At 49.7% G+C, this 15,580-nt stretch overlaps 6 protein-coding genes and 3 non-coding genes across 9 annotated transcripts; 7 read left to right on the forward strand and 2 right to left on the reverse strand.

The window, feature by feature from the left end:
- Positions 1 to 41: 41 nt before the first annotated feature.
- Positions 42 to 1,577, forward strand: ASPVEDRAFT_42065 (uncharacterized protein). The gene is made up of 2 exons (XM_040812498.1): positions 42 to 1,009; positions 1,076 to 1,577. Exons 1-2 carry the CDS (start codon positions 438 to 440, stop codon positions 1,410 to 1,412), a joined length of 909 nt encoding a protein of 302 aa, XP_040668329.1. The 5' UTR covers positions 42 to 437; the 3' UTR covers positions 1,413 to 1,577.
- Positions 1,578 to 1,785: 208 nt separating this feature from the next.
- ASPVEDRAFT_53224 (WD40 repeat domain-containing protein) lies at positions 1,786 to 4,236 on the reverse strand (the record flags this gene model as incomplete). Its single annotated transcript, XM_040814760.1, has 5 exons — positions 1,786 to 1,893; positions 2,131 to 3,726; positions 3,850 to 3,950; positions 4,095 to 4,111; positions 4,187 to 4,236. 5 exons carry the CDS (start codon positions 4,234 to 4,236, stop codon positions 1,786 to 1,788), a joined length of 1,872 nt encoding a protein of 623 aa, XP_040668330.1.
- Positions 4,237 to 5,436: 1,200 nt separating this feature from the next.
- ASPVEDRAFT_681868 (rhomboid family protein) lies at positions 5,437 to 7,108 on the forward strand. Its single transcript, XM_040815977.1, has one exon. It carries the CDS (start codon positions 5,658 to 5,660, stop codon positions 6,813 to 6,815), a length of 1,158 nt encoding a protein of 385 aa, XP_040668331.1. The 5' UTR covers positions 5,437 to 5,657; the 3' UTR covers positions 6,816 to 7,108.
- A 1,175-nt stretch (positions 7,109 to 8,283) lies between these two features.
- ASPVEDRAFT_84062 (uncharacterized protein) lies at positions 8,284 to 8,775 on the forward strand (the record flags this gene model as incomplete). The annotated part of the gene is made up of 2 exons (XM_040817490.1): positions 8,284 to 8,301; positions 8,353 to 8,775. The coding sequence occupies 2 exons, from the start codon at positions 8,284 to 8,286 to the stop codon at positions 8,773 to 8,775; spliced, it is 441 nt and encodes a 146-aa protein (XP_040668332.1).
- Positions 8,776 to 9,468: 693 nt separating this feature from the next.
- ASPVEDRAFT_t82 lies at positions 9,469 to 9,540 on the forward strand. Its single transcript has one exon. It is a non-coding gene; the product is annotated as a tRNA-Ala (tRNA).
- Positions 9,541 to 9,847: 307 nt separating this feature from the next.
- Positions 9,848 to 9,919, forward strand: ASPVEDRAFT_t83. The gene has a single exon. It is a non-coding gene; the product is annotated as a tRNA-Ala (tRNA).
- A 145-nt stretch (positions 9,920 to 10,064) lies between these two features.
- Positions 10,065 to 10,136, forward strand: ASPVEDRAFT_t84. Its single transcript has one exon. It is a non-coding gene; the product is annotated as a tRNA-Ala (tRNA).
- A 285-nt stretch (positions 10,137 to 10,421) lies between these two features.
- Positions 10,422 to 11,439, reverse strand: ASPVEDRAFT_683151 (mitochondrial 54S ribosomal protein mL61). Its single transcript, XM_040815980.1, has 3 exons — positions 11,304 to 11,439; positions 11,245 to 11,247; positions 10,422 to 11,126 (listed from the first exon to the last, which is right to left on the reverse strand). The coding sequence occupies exons 1-3, from the start codon at positions 11,340 to 11,342 to the stop codon at positions 10,551 to 10,553; spliced, it is 618 nt and encodes a 205-aa protein (XP_040668333.1). The 5' UTR covers positions 11,343 to 11,439; the 3' UTR covers positions 10,422 to 10,550.
- Positions 11,440 to 11,954: 515 nt separating this feature from the next.
- On the forward strand, positions 11,955 to 15,253 carry ASPVEDRAFT_53227 (leucine--tRNA ligase CDC60; the record flags this gene model as incomplete). The annotated part of the gene is made up of 3 exons (XM_040814761.1): positions 11,955 to 14,341; positions 14,393 to 14,591; positions 14,651 to 15,253. 3 exons carry the CDS (start codon positions 11,955 to 11,957, stop codon positions 15,251 to 15,253), a joined length of 3,189 nt encoding a protein of 1,062 aa, XP_040668334.1.
- Between the last annotated feature and the right edge of the window lie 327 nt (positions 15,254 to 15,580).

Genomic DNA, 15,580 nt, shown 5'->3' on the forward strand with positions numbered 1-15,580 from the left:
ACAAAATGAGAGTTGTTGGATTACACTTAACATTCCCCTCTACTATACCTAGTTATCTCCCCTCCATTGACCGCTTGACGAACTCCGCCGATCGCAAATAGCCTACAATGGACTAAAGACAGGGCTAGTAAAGATTCGGCGGATGAAGATCCAAGAGGCCAAGGAATTTCTCTGCATTCCGAGTCCGTCAAAGTTAAAGATAAAATCTACCAGGAATCTGAAAGGCAGGAGGAGCCTTCCAAGCCGCTGAAAGATCTCGTGACTGTCGCTTGAACAACGTCAAGGCTGAACTCATTCTTTGGCTCACTATTGATCGTCTGTCTACGATAAAACTTTTTTATGTTCCATATTCTTTCCTATGTACCAGTTCAAATAATCACCATCCTCTGGTCCAAGGGTGCCCCTCACTGACTATACAAAGAGCGCTACCAATAATAATGGATGCCATCCCTGCACCAGACGAGCCTTCGAACTCCATCACAGAACTGGGCCAAACACTACTAGTTGAGGAAAAGAACGCTCCAGATGCAAATGAGGTCATCGCAAACCGTCTCACCCGGCTCGCGCACCTATCAACCCTCCATGAGTACCAAAGGCATCCTTCAACCCTTGATTCCAGGACGGTAAACCAATGCCTCGACACACTGGAATCACTACTAGATCCGCGTTCAAATCTCACGAGAGAGATCGCGCTATGCCGCCCTCCGCAACCCCGTCCTGAACCTGCCATTAACTTTTCTAAGCCGCCAAGGAAACTTGAAGGCCCGAGAACACCGCCCATCTCTCCCTCAAGCCCTCATTCTCGTTCACGTTCCTTGGATGCGGTTTCGGCGAGTCGACCGGCGCGAATGCGCCATGACCTAGCAGCTATCAATGACCAAGTGAAGATGCTCGGCAAAGAATTCGTGAAGCGCCGCGAAGAGACGCTCTACATATATTCACTATATGATAGCGAGCGAATGGGGCTGCAACGGCTGATTGCTGAATTAGGAGCTGAGATTGAAGAACTGTATGTGGCTATGTTCGTTGCATGACTGATATTCGGACTAACTAACTGACGTATCATCGTCCATAGACGAGCGGACATGCAGGAAGACTTGGCGGAGCGGGAAGCGCTTCAAGGTACTGTACGTGGGTTGGAGGCTTGGGTCGATGGATGGCAGGAAGAATATCAGCTGGCACTTCAAAAGAAATCAACGGAAGCACCTGGGTCCGGCGGGAGAGGATGGTGGAAGAAGAAAGCTAAAAATTCCGGTGGCTTTGACGCTGATACACTTTTTGAAGGCATCACAGCTTGGATGCGAGGGTGGACTGACGTTGAGGAAGAATTCCGCAATCGAGATAAAGCTCGCAGGTCCAGGAGGGAGAGCAAGCATCGAAGCCAACATAGAGCACCCCCAGATATCGACTAATCATCAAAGCTTCAACTTTCATTGATTCTAAATGTGATCCAGATGGTAGGGACAAATGACAAGTGTCCGATGTAATATTAATCTTTTTATATCATTTGCTCGTATCACCAAGGTATAGAAAACTACAGCGACATAGAATAGAAACAAAACAAAGAGTCAACGTATCCACCCATGGCCATATGCTATCCGTAACCGCGCCTTTCGCCAAATTCCAAGTACTCTGCGCCGTTTTGTATAGTCTAACCGAAGCATATATCAACGTGTAATTGTAATCATAGTGATGATTAAGAGGATGTGACGAGATCCTCCAATCCAGAAGGTTTTTTGGCAATATTCCTTCGCTAACACAACCCTAACCTAGGATAGTGCGCTTCTACCGACGGTGGCGGGAGATATCGACGGCTTGTGCAGTGACACGGTCTTCCCGTCTTAAAGGTTGAGTGGGCACCTGGGACTCATGCCAAGGAATTGTTTGTATTGCCTAATTTGCTCAGCAATAAGTGTTTTATCTCGAATGGCTGTGGCGCCGTAGAATGGATGGTACTGAAGGATCGAGAGCTGGTCGTCCCCGGCTCGGCCTTCTTTAGTTACTGGCATTAATTCGTAGGTACCATCACTGACAGTGATGTAGCGTCACCGTTGCAGGTTGATGATTGCCAACTATAGGGACGCGATTAGTTTTGCAGTTTAAACTTAGCACGAAGTTAGCGATACACACCTGGTTACCAAACCCAAATGCCAACTTCTTCCCATCAGTATCCCATGTTAGCGAACGGTCCTGCACATCTTCTAACGTTCCGTTGTGTCCATTAACGGTCGGAGTCTCCTCTTCCTTCGAATCCTTGTGTTCTGCACTTGAAGACTTCCACGTAGCCATCGCAGGGCCTCCGCGCTGCGCATTCCAGATGGCAAAGCGATCTTTACTGGCAGCAGCAACAGCATATCCATCAGGCGAGAAGCAGCCAGCTAAAACGGGCAATGACTGACCGAGTGACAAGCGGTGTATGCATTCGAAGTTTCGGGATTCAAGGTCAATGTGCCACAGTTTTACTGTATCGTCTGTGGAGGACGACGCAAGTATTAATGGTTGGTCTGGCTGCTCGGATGGGTTGGGTTTAAGCTGGATGGCGGTGATATGACCATCGTGAGCGTCGTCTAGGCGAATATCGTGAGTCGGAACCCAGAGTGAAGCACTAGAAGAAGACGCTACCACGGCCACGGGTGATGGACCGGGGTTTGCGCAGCGAATGAAGGTCCATGGCTGCTCGGGGTCGCCGCCAGAGAAGGTCTTTGAGAGGTGAATGCTTGAATCGATGTCGCATTGGTAGACTGACATGCCACCGCAGGCAAAAGCCTGGGTGCGACCTAGCCAACTGACGTCAAAGACTGAGTCGTCGACTATTTGAGGAGGAGGAAATTCTTCCGGTCGTAATGAGTCGTCCCAGAGAACCAGCTCTGACATTTTGCTATCCGACGCAACAACAATCAACTGAGAGCCACTCTCCGCCCATTTTAGACCGGATATCATTCGTGGGACTTCCGGCAATAGGTCCACAGCGTTTCCGGCCACGTCGTACATGGTGATGGAGCCTCGCATGTCATTGTAAGTAGCAACAGCCAATTTCTGGCCTAGAGGATCCCAAGCTACCGCTGAAACCAACACATTATCGCCTTTATTTTCAACTAGTTTCTCCTGAACCAGTTCAGCGGTCGACGATAATTTGTATAGGCTGCAGAAGGTGTCACCAGCCGCAACAACAACTGTAGGGTCTTGTGGTCGCCAAAGGGTTGTGGTCACGTGGTCTTCACCAGCCACATCGATGATGGCGGTGTCGGGGCTGAGGTCGGCGGCCTTGGCGGGGGTGATCTGGACGCCAACACTTTGTCCAGTCGTCAGGGTAAAAGTCGGTGCGGCGGTTGGTTCCTGGTCTTGCAAAGCCGGTCGGATCCCCATGTTCACATCCCCGTCGCCATCCAACGTCGCTGTCTCTCCTCGCGATGGTGATTCCGTAATATCTGGTTTGGTCTCAGCCGGGATGCCATTCGTAGAATCTACATCCATAGGGGCCTCGTCTCCATTAGCCTCCGCGCGATCGTCTTTGCGCGATGTCTGGACATTCTGCGGCGCGGCAATTTCGACCGTCGAGTGACCATTAATCACGACCCCATCTTGCACAGCCTTGCCTGTCGGCGAGACTGGCAGTTGGTCTGCGCGAACGCTTGTCTCGCTTAGACCTTGCGATTGCTGCTCTGGGTCAAATGGCTTCGGCCCAAAAAAGAAATCTGAAGGCTCATAAGGGACAGTATTCCCCTCCTGTTGGAGTAAAATTAGATATGATCTTGCGGATTAAAAAAATTTTTTAAAGATGAAATAAATCGAGGAACATGCCTTGTCGAGTGACTGTTCAAGTTCGTGGTATTGGAGGCCCTTCTGGACGAGGGACACTAGCGCGTGAGTCCGAATATAGGGAGCAAAAGGTAAAGTCTGCGGATCACGATTCCAAGCGCGTTGAAGTGTCACAGCAGCTTCGCCATGACCTGGCAACAAAAGTTAGCCGTAGACAATTACATCAGATGAAAATGACAGGCGAGGTTTGATTTTTTTTTTTTTTTTTTTTTTTTTTCTCCTCGCAAAAATTGATGAGTGGTGGAGGATGGGGGGGAAAGAAGAGGTTTACGAACCTGATTCTTGAAGGTACCTAAGCACCAGTCAGTATTAATCGCAAATGAGTGGGAGAATGTGGGAGAGCCATTTCAAGGCAAAGGGAACGCACCTCCATATCAGGTAATTAACGTGGTGCGATGTAAGAGCTGGGTTTGCCATTGCTTGTTACATATGACAGCTAGAAAAGCAATGGTGGACGAGCATCCCAGAAGGGGGAATTTAGGTAGGCAGCTGAAGCGTAGGTGAAAGGCAGATAGATCTGCAGAGGGATTGAATCCAAAGGGGGAAAAGTTTGCTGGCGGAACCTGGTGGAGGCGAGTTGAGGCCGAAGATCGAGAACGGGCGGATCGGGAAAGGGGAAAAAGACTGGAGGGGAGATGGGAAAGAGCTGGGAGGGCAAGTTGAAGACACAGACGAAGAAATATGAATTGAAGGGAGAAGCGCGGCAAGGTCTGGGGATAGCCGATGATAGCTCAGGACTAAGCAAAGTGGGGATGTCGTTTGGGAAGCAGGCTTTAGACAGGTGATCAAAAGAAGGGCTTCGCAGCGTTAGGACATGTTATGCACCCTGAACGGCAACGAGAAGGCGTAGAAGCCTAGAAGGAACAGGCAAAGGGAGGCCGACGGGACGGGACAGCAACGTGTGTCGGGACTGGGAGCAGACCCGCAAGACAAGTGCAGAATACCGGAGACGGGGGACGCAGTGTTCTGGCAGTTCGCGATGGAGGAAAGAGACAGAGAAGAATGCCAGAAGGATGTGATGCGAGATGAGACACGATGGACTGGTCGGGGATGGAACCACGGGACGAATGAACGCCAGACTCGCGGGCTCGCAGACTCGGCTGGGAATTCTCGATTTCTCCAGGCGGCTCTGGGATGCGGATTGAAGGTTGGAACCTCAAAAAAGTGGACTGGCGCTTTTGGACTTGACTCCTTGTGGCGTCTGACCCACGGTTGGCCTGCAGCCGGACTGCCAGAGATCGCCCAGTGCAATGCCTGGACGCAGTTAGTGTTGTCGCTGCCGCCAGATTCACTTTGCAGCAATTCCAGCGGACCACTTAGGTATCGAGGTTATAAGTATAACCTGAAAGAATTTATGTGTTCTCGTGCTATTTATTCCAACATTCTCCAGTGCTGACAGCGGAGGGTATACTGAAGTGAAGGGTAAAGCCACCAACACCAACTTAAAATTTGCTCACGTGCCAAGGAGCCTATAACTGCCTGAGGCATACTAATTATTCCACAGGTATGTATGACTAATCGGTACTCATGAATGTCATTATTCGGTATCCCGAAGGTCCTGGACAACGCGATAATATTCCTAAAGAATTAAAATAATAGTATCAAAATTATATTTCTGCACAAGGCCGAGGAACTTTGTCTCTCCACACACCACTTCTTACCGAGCGCATTGACTCGGGATCTGCTGTGCCCTGTGGGAACCAACAGCCTTGAGCGCCCAGTCGGCCGCTTCCTGCCAGCCTCCGCCTCCGCCTCCTTGGCCGAACACTCGACAACTTTTGGGCTTCACAACAGCCTGCGGTCTGCGTTCTGGAGCAGCCGCAAAGCTTCTTCCGACCATGGCGCCTAGAATCAATATCCCTCCGGCGACTCGTGCCTGCCTCATCAGTCTTATCACCCTCTCCTTCCTATACAATATCGCCCGATGGCGCCAGCTTGACACAACCCCGGGCACGCCCGTCATCTCCCCTCCGATTCCCTACCTAACGCTCGTCCCGTCGCAGTTCATCTTTTATCCTTGGACCCTCCTCACGGCAACATTTGTGGAGCAGAACATCTTCACCGTCCTGCTGAACGTGGCCACTCTCTTCTACGGAGGAAAATACCTGGAGCGAGGGTGGGGTTCGCGAGAGTTCACCAAGTTCATTGTTACCATCGCCGTTGTACCCAATGTGGTGATCGTGCCACTCTACATTATATGGGCTGCGATCAGAAGCGGTTCGAGTAGCGGGTACGCCTTGTTCTCTGGCCAGGAATGTACCACTTCATGCACACCTCCTGCTGACTCGCCCTCATTCAGTGTCACACAAATCTGCGGCGGTATCTCGATCCAAGCCTCTTTCCTCGTCGCATTCAAACAACTCGTCCCCGAGCATACGGTGACTATCTTCAAGGGTCTCGTAAAGATGAGGGTGAAGCACTTCCCCGCCGTCTTCCTGCTACTGAACACGCTCGGTGGGGTGCTCCTGGGGACACATGTTGCGGCCACTCTTGCATGGTTCGGTCTGATTACGAGCTGGACTTATCTTCGATTCTTCAAGCGGCAGCCAGATCTCACCGGAACGTCGACCGACGGACTGGGGATCAAGGGCGATGCGAGCGAGACGTTTGCCTTCAAATGCTTCTTCCCCGACGTCATGCAGCCACCAATTGGCGTTGTATCTGATGTCGTCTACTCCACCCTCGTCTCGTTGAAAGTGTGCACTCCATTCTCTGAGGAGGAAATTGCGTCCGGAAACCAGCAAGCTCTTGCTCGGGGAGAGGCAGGCCTTCCCAGCCTCCTCAGCAACCGAGGTGGACGAAGTATGGCTAAGCGTGAGGAGGCGGAGCGGCGGCGAGCCGTGGCGCTGAAGGCGTTGGACCAGAGACTTCAAGCGGCTGTTGCTGCACGGGCACAGCCGAGCTTATCGGGCCCTAGTCAAACCCAAACAGCAACACCGTCGGTCCCGGGACAAACAATGCTGGGTGAGACCAATTATACGCCGGACCATGCTTAAACGCGCCGCATTTATTTCTGGAGTTTGGTTACAGGGTCATTGGGATAATGAGAGCGGATGGTTGGGAAGATCTTGACCGACAGCGATTAGTCTAGGCAAACTAGGGTCTTCTTCGTTGATTGTGATATATGTGGTTTATACTATTAGCATTGCATCTTCTTGTATGTAGCTATATATTTGTCTTCCTCGTTTCAGTTTCACACTTCCTTGTTTGCCGCAGGTCTACCAGCGAAATCTGCAAATTTACCTATTCGATACTACTGGGCCTTGCCACCCGAGCATCTTTTGAGCGGGCCACAGCTGTATAGGTCTCTCTGCGGGTGAGGGATTTGGTGGCCCCAATAATAGCAAGTTCAGCCCAACCCTCTCAAAAGCGACAAATACATGTCCCTGCAGGATATTTGCTTGTCGGGGTATAAGAAAAGAATAAAAATGCCATGCTTTCTATATTGAAGCTTAAAACAAAAACCTAAGACGTTCAAAGGCAAACAAATAAACTAGAATTAAACCACAAAAGAGAAGAAAAAAGATATCCCAAGTACCGCAATAACACAGCCCTTTTCTGAGCAAGCTTTGAACAATGCCCTCACAGACTAACACATTTTAATTGCTTTGCCCTTCTTAATAAAGCCCTTCTTGTACGTCTCTTTACGAAGGTCCTTTTTGTCCCATATTTGAGTACCACGGTCGAGCAATTCGCGGGGCACGTCGGTGTCGGAGACGCTGCAGCAGATGTGGCCCTCTCCTGAGAAAGCCTCCTTGTCATAATCCTCTGCATGGTCCCTAACATACACCGTAATTCTTGGGTGGCTGTTCTGCCATCTATGCCTTATGATACGCTCAAGCCACGCGTTAGTATTGGTTGCAGATAAATGAAAAAGATGTGTCATACCTAATCCATATCGCGCGGTACCCTTCTCGGCTGGCGGCTTCACGACATACATTTTCATGACCTGCAATGCCATCTTCATTATTTGGGGGCGGACAGGGCCGGTATATATATGGGACAGAGCCAGGGTGCGTTAGAGCAGTGGTATAGACGATTTACCGAAGCTCAACCTACCAACGGGTCATTCTGAGTTCCTGTTCCAGTTTGCCGATAGATGAACTTCTGCCTTTTCTTCTTCGGGTCCCAAGGAATCTGTATGGCTTCCTTAAGTAATCTGACAGTGCTGGCATATCCCCTGGTCGTATCGCAGTCTTTCTCTTCGTTCCTGTTGGCCATGATATTTGTGTGCAGTTTGTTCCGTTTGATGTAGTTAGTTGATTATCTTTCGGCGACAACGATTGGACAATTATATATCGCAGTTCGAAATCCAGGGACCAAATGGGACACATCAATGCCTTGTTTACCCAGCTGCAGGGCCCCAGCTACTTGAGATCAACAGAAATTTCAAAGGCGACCCGGTCAAGTTTCTGCGAAAGCTGGCATACCAGGCTATAGAAGCAATGGCTGCCCTTCACCGGCATGGCATTTGCCACAGGGGTAAGTGTACACATGTTTCCCTCGCCCACACCATGAACTAACATCTCTCAGACTTCGGCCCGCACAAACTTCTTCTTCGACAAGATTCTCTTAGAAGAGAGCGACAGCGACGACAGCGACGAGCATGACTGTGTCTTTTGTATGAAGGAGGACTTTCTCACATCTGGGAGTGGTGGGGATGACAATGACAAAGGCAAACCCGTCAATGATGGCAGCAGCAATGAACATAAGCTTGGCTCGCCAGTCAAAAACCTCAGCCCCCTTCAATGGACCCTTGACTTCAGTGAAGTTAGACATTTTCTTAGGCGGTCCGATGGGAAACTCTGTCATGGAAAGGTTTCTGGGGTGGAAGAGTACCTGCTTGTAGACTTGCTCTCAAAGATGCTCAGGTATGATCCCAGTGAGCGTCCAACAGCTGAGCAGGTCCTGAAGCACCCCTGGTTCTCATTTGGGATGAAGAAAAGGGAAAGATAAAGACTTCCTGATGTCCTTATATTGCATTCATGTGATGGCTGAGCTAGTTCCGTGATTTGTCCTACTTTGTGCCTAATGCGCATGGCTGCTTTTATATGTTTTCTTATACGAATATTATTATTACCATTGATGTGACTTGCTTTCTTATCCTATCTCAATTGTAGATACGTCCGATTGACGCTAGTAGGGAGGGTAGATGGGGGAGCTCGATGGTACTATAGATGGTTTGTCATCTAGCCCCTAGCCCGTACAACATGGCTCTGTGCTATGGAAAAGGGGAAATTCCTCCGAATAGCGGAAATTATAGCTGTAACGAGCGTGAATATTGCTGTCATTTATGAAGTGTCCACTGGACCATAGAGCTTCTCTTCAACCGCCCAGCCGCTGAGTTTACCGTTTGCGTGTCTTAAAAGACTTCCGGTGCACAGTCGTTTATATGAAATTTCACAAGTCGAAAAGAATTATAGGGCCCAATTTGAACTACAATTGGGTTTACTGATGGCAATGGTTCGGATGCTGTAGGTATCCATTGAAACGAGACGCATAATATCAGGTTTGATATGAGATACACGAATGAGAACAAGATCGAATATTTTAATAAACTACATATATATATGTAGAAAGTGTGGAGACATGTGCTTCAATTTTGACGCTGGCTGATAGTGTGAAAGAGGAAAATGAATAAGCAATCAAGGGCGCATGGTTTAGGGGTATAACGCTCCATTCGCATTGGAGAGGTCCCGGGTCCGATTCCCGGTGTGTCCACAGCTTTTTTGACATTTTTTTTTCCCCCAAACCATTTTGTCTGTATTAGCATCGTAGCTATGAAAATATGCAATCCGAACCACAGAATCTTGTGAGGCAAATTTTTTATGAGAGAGTATTTTTCATATTTGCGTTTTTATTGTTGAGAGAATATGTCTCTATTCCATTCATCAAACGGGGGACATCATGTACTCCGTAAAGTCCCGGCTAATCTATGCAAGTCGAGCCAGGCAAATTAGCAGTGCAAGTTTTGGTATACTATCCTCCCGGACTTATTGTAAAACAGAGGAGGTGATTAAGCAACTGAGGGCGCTTGGTTTAGTGGTATAACGCTCCATTTGCATTGGAGAGGTCCGGGGTTCGATTCCCCGAGTGTCCATTTTTCACATTTTTTGGTCCCTGTTTTTTTTTTTTTTTGCTGCCTTCCCCTTTGCCGCTATTATTGCGGAGCCGCTAGCGTTTCAGGTTCATTTAGTTAAATCAATACTGAACAGAAAGCCATAGCGTCTTAATAAGCAAACTGAGGGCGCTTGGTTTAGTGGTATAACGCTCCATTTGCATTGGAGAGGTCCGGGGTCCGATTCCCCGAGTGTCCAGTTTTTTTTTTAAAGTCCTGATTTTTTTAGCTGCCTTCTTAGTGAATCTTTCATGATGGCACAGTGACCAGAGTTGGTATTTTATTTGCCCTGTAATGAATACAGAGTATAGCAAGCTAGATGTCAATTGATTCAGACACACCGCTGCTGGCGCCATCTAAGCGTCCGTTCACAAACCCAAACCTGGTCATTACTGTAGGTATACTATACCTTCGATAGAAGGCTGGACCACGATATGTTGCCGTTTGAAATATGCTTGACGGAATCAGAAGGTATGATAATAGTTTAATATATCAAGTGGCTATCCATCCATAAAAGAGTAAAAGTACATGAAATACATCGAAAAAAAAAATGCTATGCTACAATGACAGACCTTGTTTCCCAGAGTCCAATGCCATCTCCCAGAGAACGTATCTATAATTGTTTCAATTTCTCAACTTCTCCCCTCGCTGCTTGTAACATTCGCTCGTGATCCAACTTGGCCTGTCGAATACCAGCCACTCGTGCGCGGTCCTGGACTGATTGTTGTGCGATCTGCCCGAGTTTCTGCATCTCGGCTTTCTCCTCCTCAGTGGCGGTAACCTCTTGCGCCCCGGTCATATTCTTAAGTTTGTTCCAGATATCAGTGTAGCTCAGGTTCCTGACATCCACAACGGCCGCCTGTTCCGTCCCAGACGGTTCGGGAGCATGCTGGTCCTTGGCCGCGCTTGCGCTTAGCGAAGCAGCATTGCTGAGTTTCTCTGCGAAATATACCGTCAAAGAGGCGGGTCCTTCCTGATCCGCAGTTTGTTTCACCGTGATCGGGATAGCCGGGTTATGATACTTGAGGCGAGTGAGACAATTCCGCCAGAAATGTCGTGCACCCTGGTGTCCACCATAGATCTTCGTGGCATATGTGAGGTGTAGGCGTGTAATGGCTGGGAATTCCGGGGTTGCGGTAGCTGCTGAGGGGAGGACTGCGGCGCCCGTTCCAACGCGAATATTGAGGATCTGTTATCAATTGCAGTTAGCGGATCGCGTTTCGCATGACAATGAGCCCAAGAGTCGATTCTTCGTTGATCTAGGAGAGACTGGGATAGATTGGATATTGAGATCGGGGCAGAATTACCCTCTGTAAATGAGAATGTTAGAATTGATTGAGGCATTTGTATAGGGTGGAGGACGTACAGTATTCAGCTTCCGCATCCGCTTGAATAAATTAACCATGGTGACGGAGAGGCACGCAGATATGCGGTAGTCTGCGTGAGAAAGAAAGAGTGATCAGGTTGGGCGGGATACAATCGTTGGCCTGACAGCTTCGTCGCCAAAAGATTGTCGGGGAAAAGAAACCATTCCGATACGCGCACGTGACGAGAAGCCGCTGTTCCAGGAACAGAAGGCGGTAAATGACACCGCGTCCCACATAATCTTTTCTTGCGGGCTTTTTGATCAGGCCCGAGCCCCGCGGTCTTGAAAGCCATTCCCTGACTCATTTCTACTTTATCCCACGCGCTTGGGCTCATTCTATACAGTTTGCAAAAGCGGACTTCACAGAGAGCCATGGCAGCCGCTGCTGCTTCCGCAGCTGCGCTCGATCCGGGCAACAGCTCCAAGAACACTCTCAAACTTGAAAATGTTCATACTCACTTGCCCCTCCATCGGTCAATGGGACCAAAATCTCAAAAAAAATTGAATGACTGGGCTAATATATGTTCATAAACACAGACCGAGAAACGTGATACCCTAGTCGCTATCGAGAAGAAATACCAGGCACAATGGAAGGAGAACAAAGTTTTCGAGGTCGACGCCCCTACCCTGTCCGAAGTCCCTGCCGGTAGCATGTCCCCCGAAGAGCTCCGCGAGAAATACCCCAAGTTCTTTGGTACCATGGCGTATCCCTACATGAACGGTACTCTTCACGCAGGACACAGTTTCACAGCGAGTAAAGTGGAGTTCATGGCCGCCACAGCCCGCATGGAGGGAAAGAGAGCCCTCTTCCCTCTCGGATTCCACTGCACTGGTATGCCCATAAAGGCTTGTGCAGACAAGCTCCGCGATGAGGTCCAGAAGTTTGGAAAGAACTTTGAAGGCTACAAGGATGAAGACGAGGTGGCTGAGGCTGTCGCTGCTCCTACCCAAGAGGTCAAGGGCGAGCAGCAAGAGAAATTCTCTGGAAAGAAGAGCAAGGCTGCTGCCAAAACCGTGAAGATGAAGTACCAATTCCAGATTATGCTGGCCATTGGAATTCCCATTGAGGAGATCCACAAGTTCGCGGATGCCTCGTACTGGCTCCAGCACTTCCCACCCCTCGCCATCCGTGATCTCGACAGTCTCGGCGCTGGTATCGATTGGCGCCGACAAATGGTCACCACCGACGCAAACCCCTACTACGATGCGTTTGTGCGCTGGCAGATGAACCGCCTGTACGAACTCGGCAAGATTCAGTACGGTAACCGATACACTGTTTATTCTCCGAAAGACGGCCAGCCATGCATGGACCACGACCGAACCGAGGGTGAGGGTATTGGTCCTCAGGAGTACACCGCTATGAAGCTGAAGGTGAAGGAGTGGGCACCCGAAATCGCGGAGCTCGTGAAGGGTAAAATTGAGGACGATGCCAGTGTTTACTTCACCCCCGCTACCTTACGTCCAGAGACCATGTATGGTCAAAACTGCTGCTTCCTTGGACCTAAGATCGAATATGGAATATTCAAGGTTAAAGAGAAGGAGTACTATATCTGCACCAAACGGGGTGCTTGGAACATGGCTTTCCAGGGAACCTTTTTCGATAGCGAACACTTTCCTAAGACCCAGGATGAGTTGCCCACCGTTCTTACGGCTCCGGGATCCGCATTTGTCGGCACTCTCGTGGATGCCCCTCTGTCGTTCCACAAGGAAGGTGTCCGTATTTTGCCTATGGATGGTGTTTCAGCTACTAAGGGTACTGGTGTTGTCACTTGCGTACCATCGGACAGCCCCGACGACTACGCAACTTTGGTCGACCTTGCAAAGAAGTCCGAGTACTATGGCATTCAGAAGGAGTGGGCTGAATTAGAAATTTTCCCTCTCATTGAGACACCCACTTACGGCAACCTCACCGCGCCTGCCTTGGTAAAGAAACTCAAGATCAACTCCCCCAAAGATGTCAACCAGCTCGCACAGGCTAAGGAGTTGGCCTATGGTGAAGCCTTCTACAAGGGAACTATGATTGTTGGAGAATATAAGGGTGAGCCCGTGAGCGCTGCCAAGGACAAGATCCGCAAGTCTCTTTACGATAGTGGTGATGCTTTCCCCTTCGCCGACCCCATGGGCAAGGTTGTCAGCCGAAGTGGAGACGACTGTGTCGTTGCCTACCTTGGGCAATGGTTCTTGAACTACGGTGAGAATGATGCGCAGTGGCAACAAGACACCCTTGGCCACGTTGTCAACACACTCAACACATATGCAAACGAGACGAAGAACGGCTTCGAGAAGAACCTTTCATGGCTCAACCGCTGGGCCTGCGCTAGAACATATGGCCTAGGCTCAAAACTTCCCTGGGATCAGCAATTCCTCGTTGAGAGTTTGAGTGACAGTACGGTCTACATGGCCTACTACACCATCGCACACCTTTTGCACGGTGACCGGTATGGTAAGACCACCGGTACTCTCAATATCAACCCCGAGCAGATGATCGACGAGGTCTGGGACTACGTCTTCTGCCGACGCGAGATCAGCGACGAGCTCATCAACAAGAGCGGATTGACCAAGGACGCTCTTCTATCTCTGCGAAGAGAATTCGAATACTGGTACCCTATGGATGTCCGTGTATCTGGAAAGGATCTGATTCAAAACCACTTGACTTTCTTCCTCTACATCCACGTTGCTCTCTTCCCTCCACAGTACTGGCCTCGTGGTGTCCGTGCTAACGGACACTTGCTCCTGAACGGTGACAAGATGAGCAAGAGCACCGGAAACTTCCTAACCCTTAAAGACTCGGTCGACAAGTTCGGTGCCGATGCTACTCGTATTGCATTCGCAGACGCGGGTGACGGTATTGAAGATGCCAACTTCGAGGAGAGCGTTGCCAACAGTAACATCCTGCGTCTCTTCACACTCAAGGAGTGGATTGAGGAAGTCGTCAAGGATGACAGCCTCCGAACTGGACCCGCCGACCACTTCTGGGACAGGGTTTTCGACAACGAACTCAACACCCTGGTTCGCGAAGCCAAGAAGAACTACCAAGAGTGAGTCTATATCTGTATATCAAAGAACATCGCTTGCTAACTTGAACCTAGCACCAACTTCAAGCTCGCCTTGAAGTCCAGTCTGTACGATTTGGTCGGTGCCCGTGACGCCTACCGTGAGGCCGCCACATCTGCCGGCATAGGCATGCACCGCGATGTCGTCCTGCGCTATATCGAGCTCCAGGCTCTCATGATGTCGCCAATCGCACCCCATTGGTCTGAGTACATCTGGCTCGAAATATTGAAGAAGGTATGCGCATCCTAAACCCTGTACCATCCAATTAAATTTCAATTTCTAACATCGCTTAGGGCGACACCATCCACCGCGCCGTCTTCCCCGAAGTCCCTGAACCCTCACCCGAGCTCTCCGCAGCAACCAACTACGTCCGCTCAACATCCTCCAACATCCTCTCTTCAGAGGCCAACTTCGTTCGCAAGCTCGCCAAGGGCAAGAGCGCAAACTTCGACCCACGAAAGCCCAAGAAGATCACGATCTTCGCAGCCAAGAAGTTCCCCTCCTGGCAAGAAAAGTACATTGACCTCGTCCGTGAAGCTTTTGACGCCGTAAGCATCTCGATCAACGACAAAGACCTTAACGCCAAGGTCGGCAAGTTTGGTGAAATGAAGAAGGCTATGCCATTCGTTCAGAACCTCAAGAAGCGTCTGGTCACGACCAAGGAGGCTCCTGAGACTGTCTTTGACCGAAAACTGCCGTTCGATGAGTTCCAGGTGCTGAAGGAGATGACCGTGAACTTGAAGAAGACGACGGGCGCGAAGGAGATTGAGGTTGTTGCTGTTGATGAGGGTGGCAAGACCGGTGAGGTTGTCGGCTCTGGTGAGAAGAGAGAGGGCCTGCAAGCTGAGAATGCCGTTCCTGGTCAGCCGACGTTTAGCTTCGTCAACGTGGAGTAAAGCTAGATGTATAAATCTAGACATACATACTGATTTCTTAAAGCAATACAAAATACGTTCATGATACGGTCCGGGTTGTCTGCCTACTATTTACTCTCTACCTACCTAGGTAAAACTACCTGCCCCCCCTGGTATGTAAGAAAGCACCACTGGTCCGCATGGTTGGCGGCCATACGTACACTTTGTAAGTGGTAACTTATCGATTCCCTCTAAAAATGAAGAAGATTAGCTACGGTAGCTTGGTGCCTGCGATAGTAGTTAGAAGTAGTACTCCGGTAGTATGTAGTCGGGTAGACGACTGCACCTGCCAAACTCAACCTATCAACC

Source organism: Aspergillus versicolor (assembly GCF_001890125.1).
Source record: "Aspergillus versicolor CBS 583.65 unplaced genomic scaffold ASPVEscaffold_5, whole genome shotgun sequence".
Lineage (NCBI taxonomy): Eukaryota > Fungi > Ascomycota > Eurotiomycetes > Eurotiales > Aspergillaceae > Aspergillus > Aspergillus versicolor.

Coding starts and splice junctions, on each gene's coding strand:
- ASPVEDRAFT_681868 (XM_040815977.1), top strand. CDS start 5,658: ATGGCGCCTAGAATCAATATCCCTCCGGCGACTCGTGCCTGCCTCATC.
- ASPVEDRAFT_683151 (XM_040815980.1), bottom strand. CDS start 11,342: ATGGTTAATTTATTCAAGCGGATGCGGAAGCTGAATACT.
- ASPVEDRAFT_42065 (XM_040812498.1), top strand. CDS start 438: ATGGATGCCATCCCTGCACCAGACGAGCCTTCGAACTCCATCACAGAA. Junction 1,010..1,075: donor GGAGCTGAGATTGAAGAACT/GTATGTGGCTAT, acceptor CATCGTCCATAG/ACGAGCGGACATGCAGGAAG.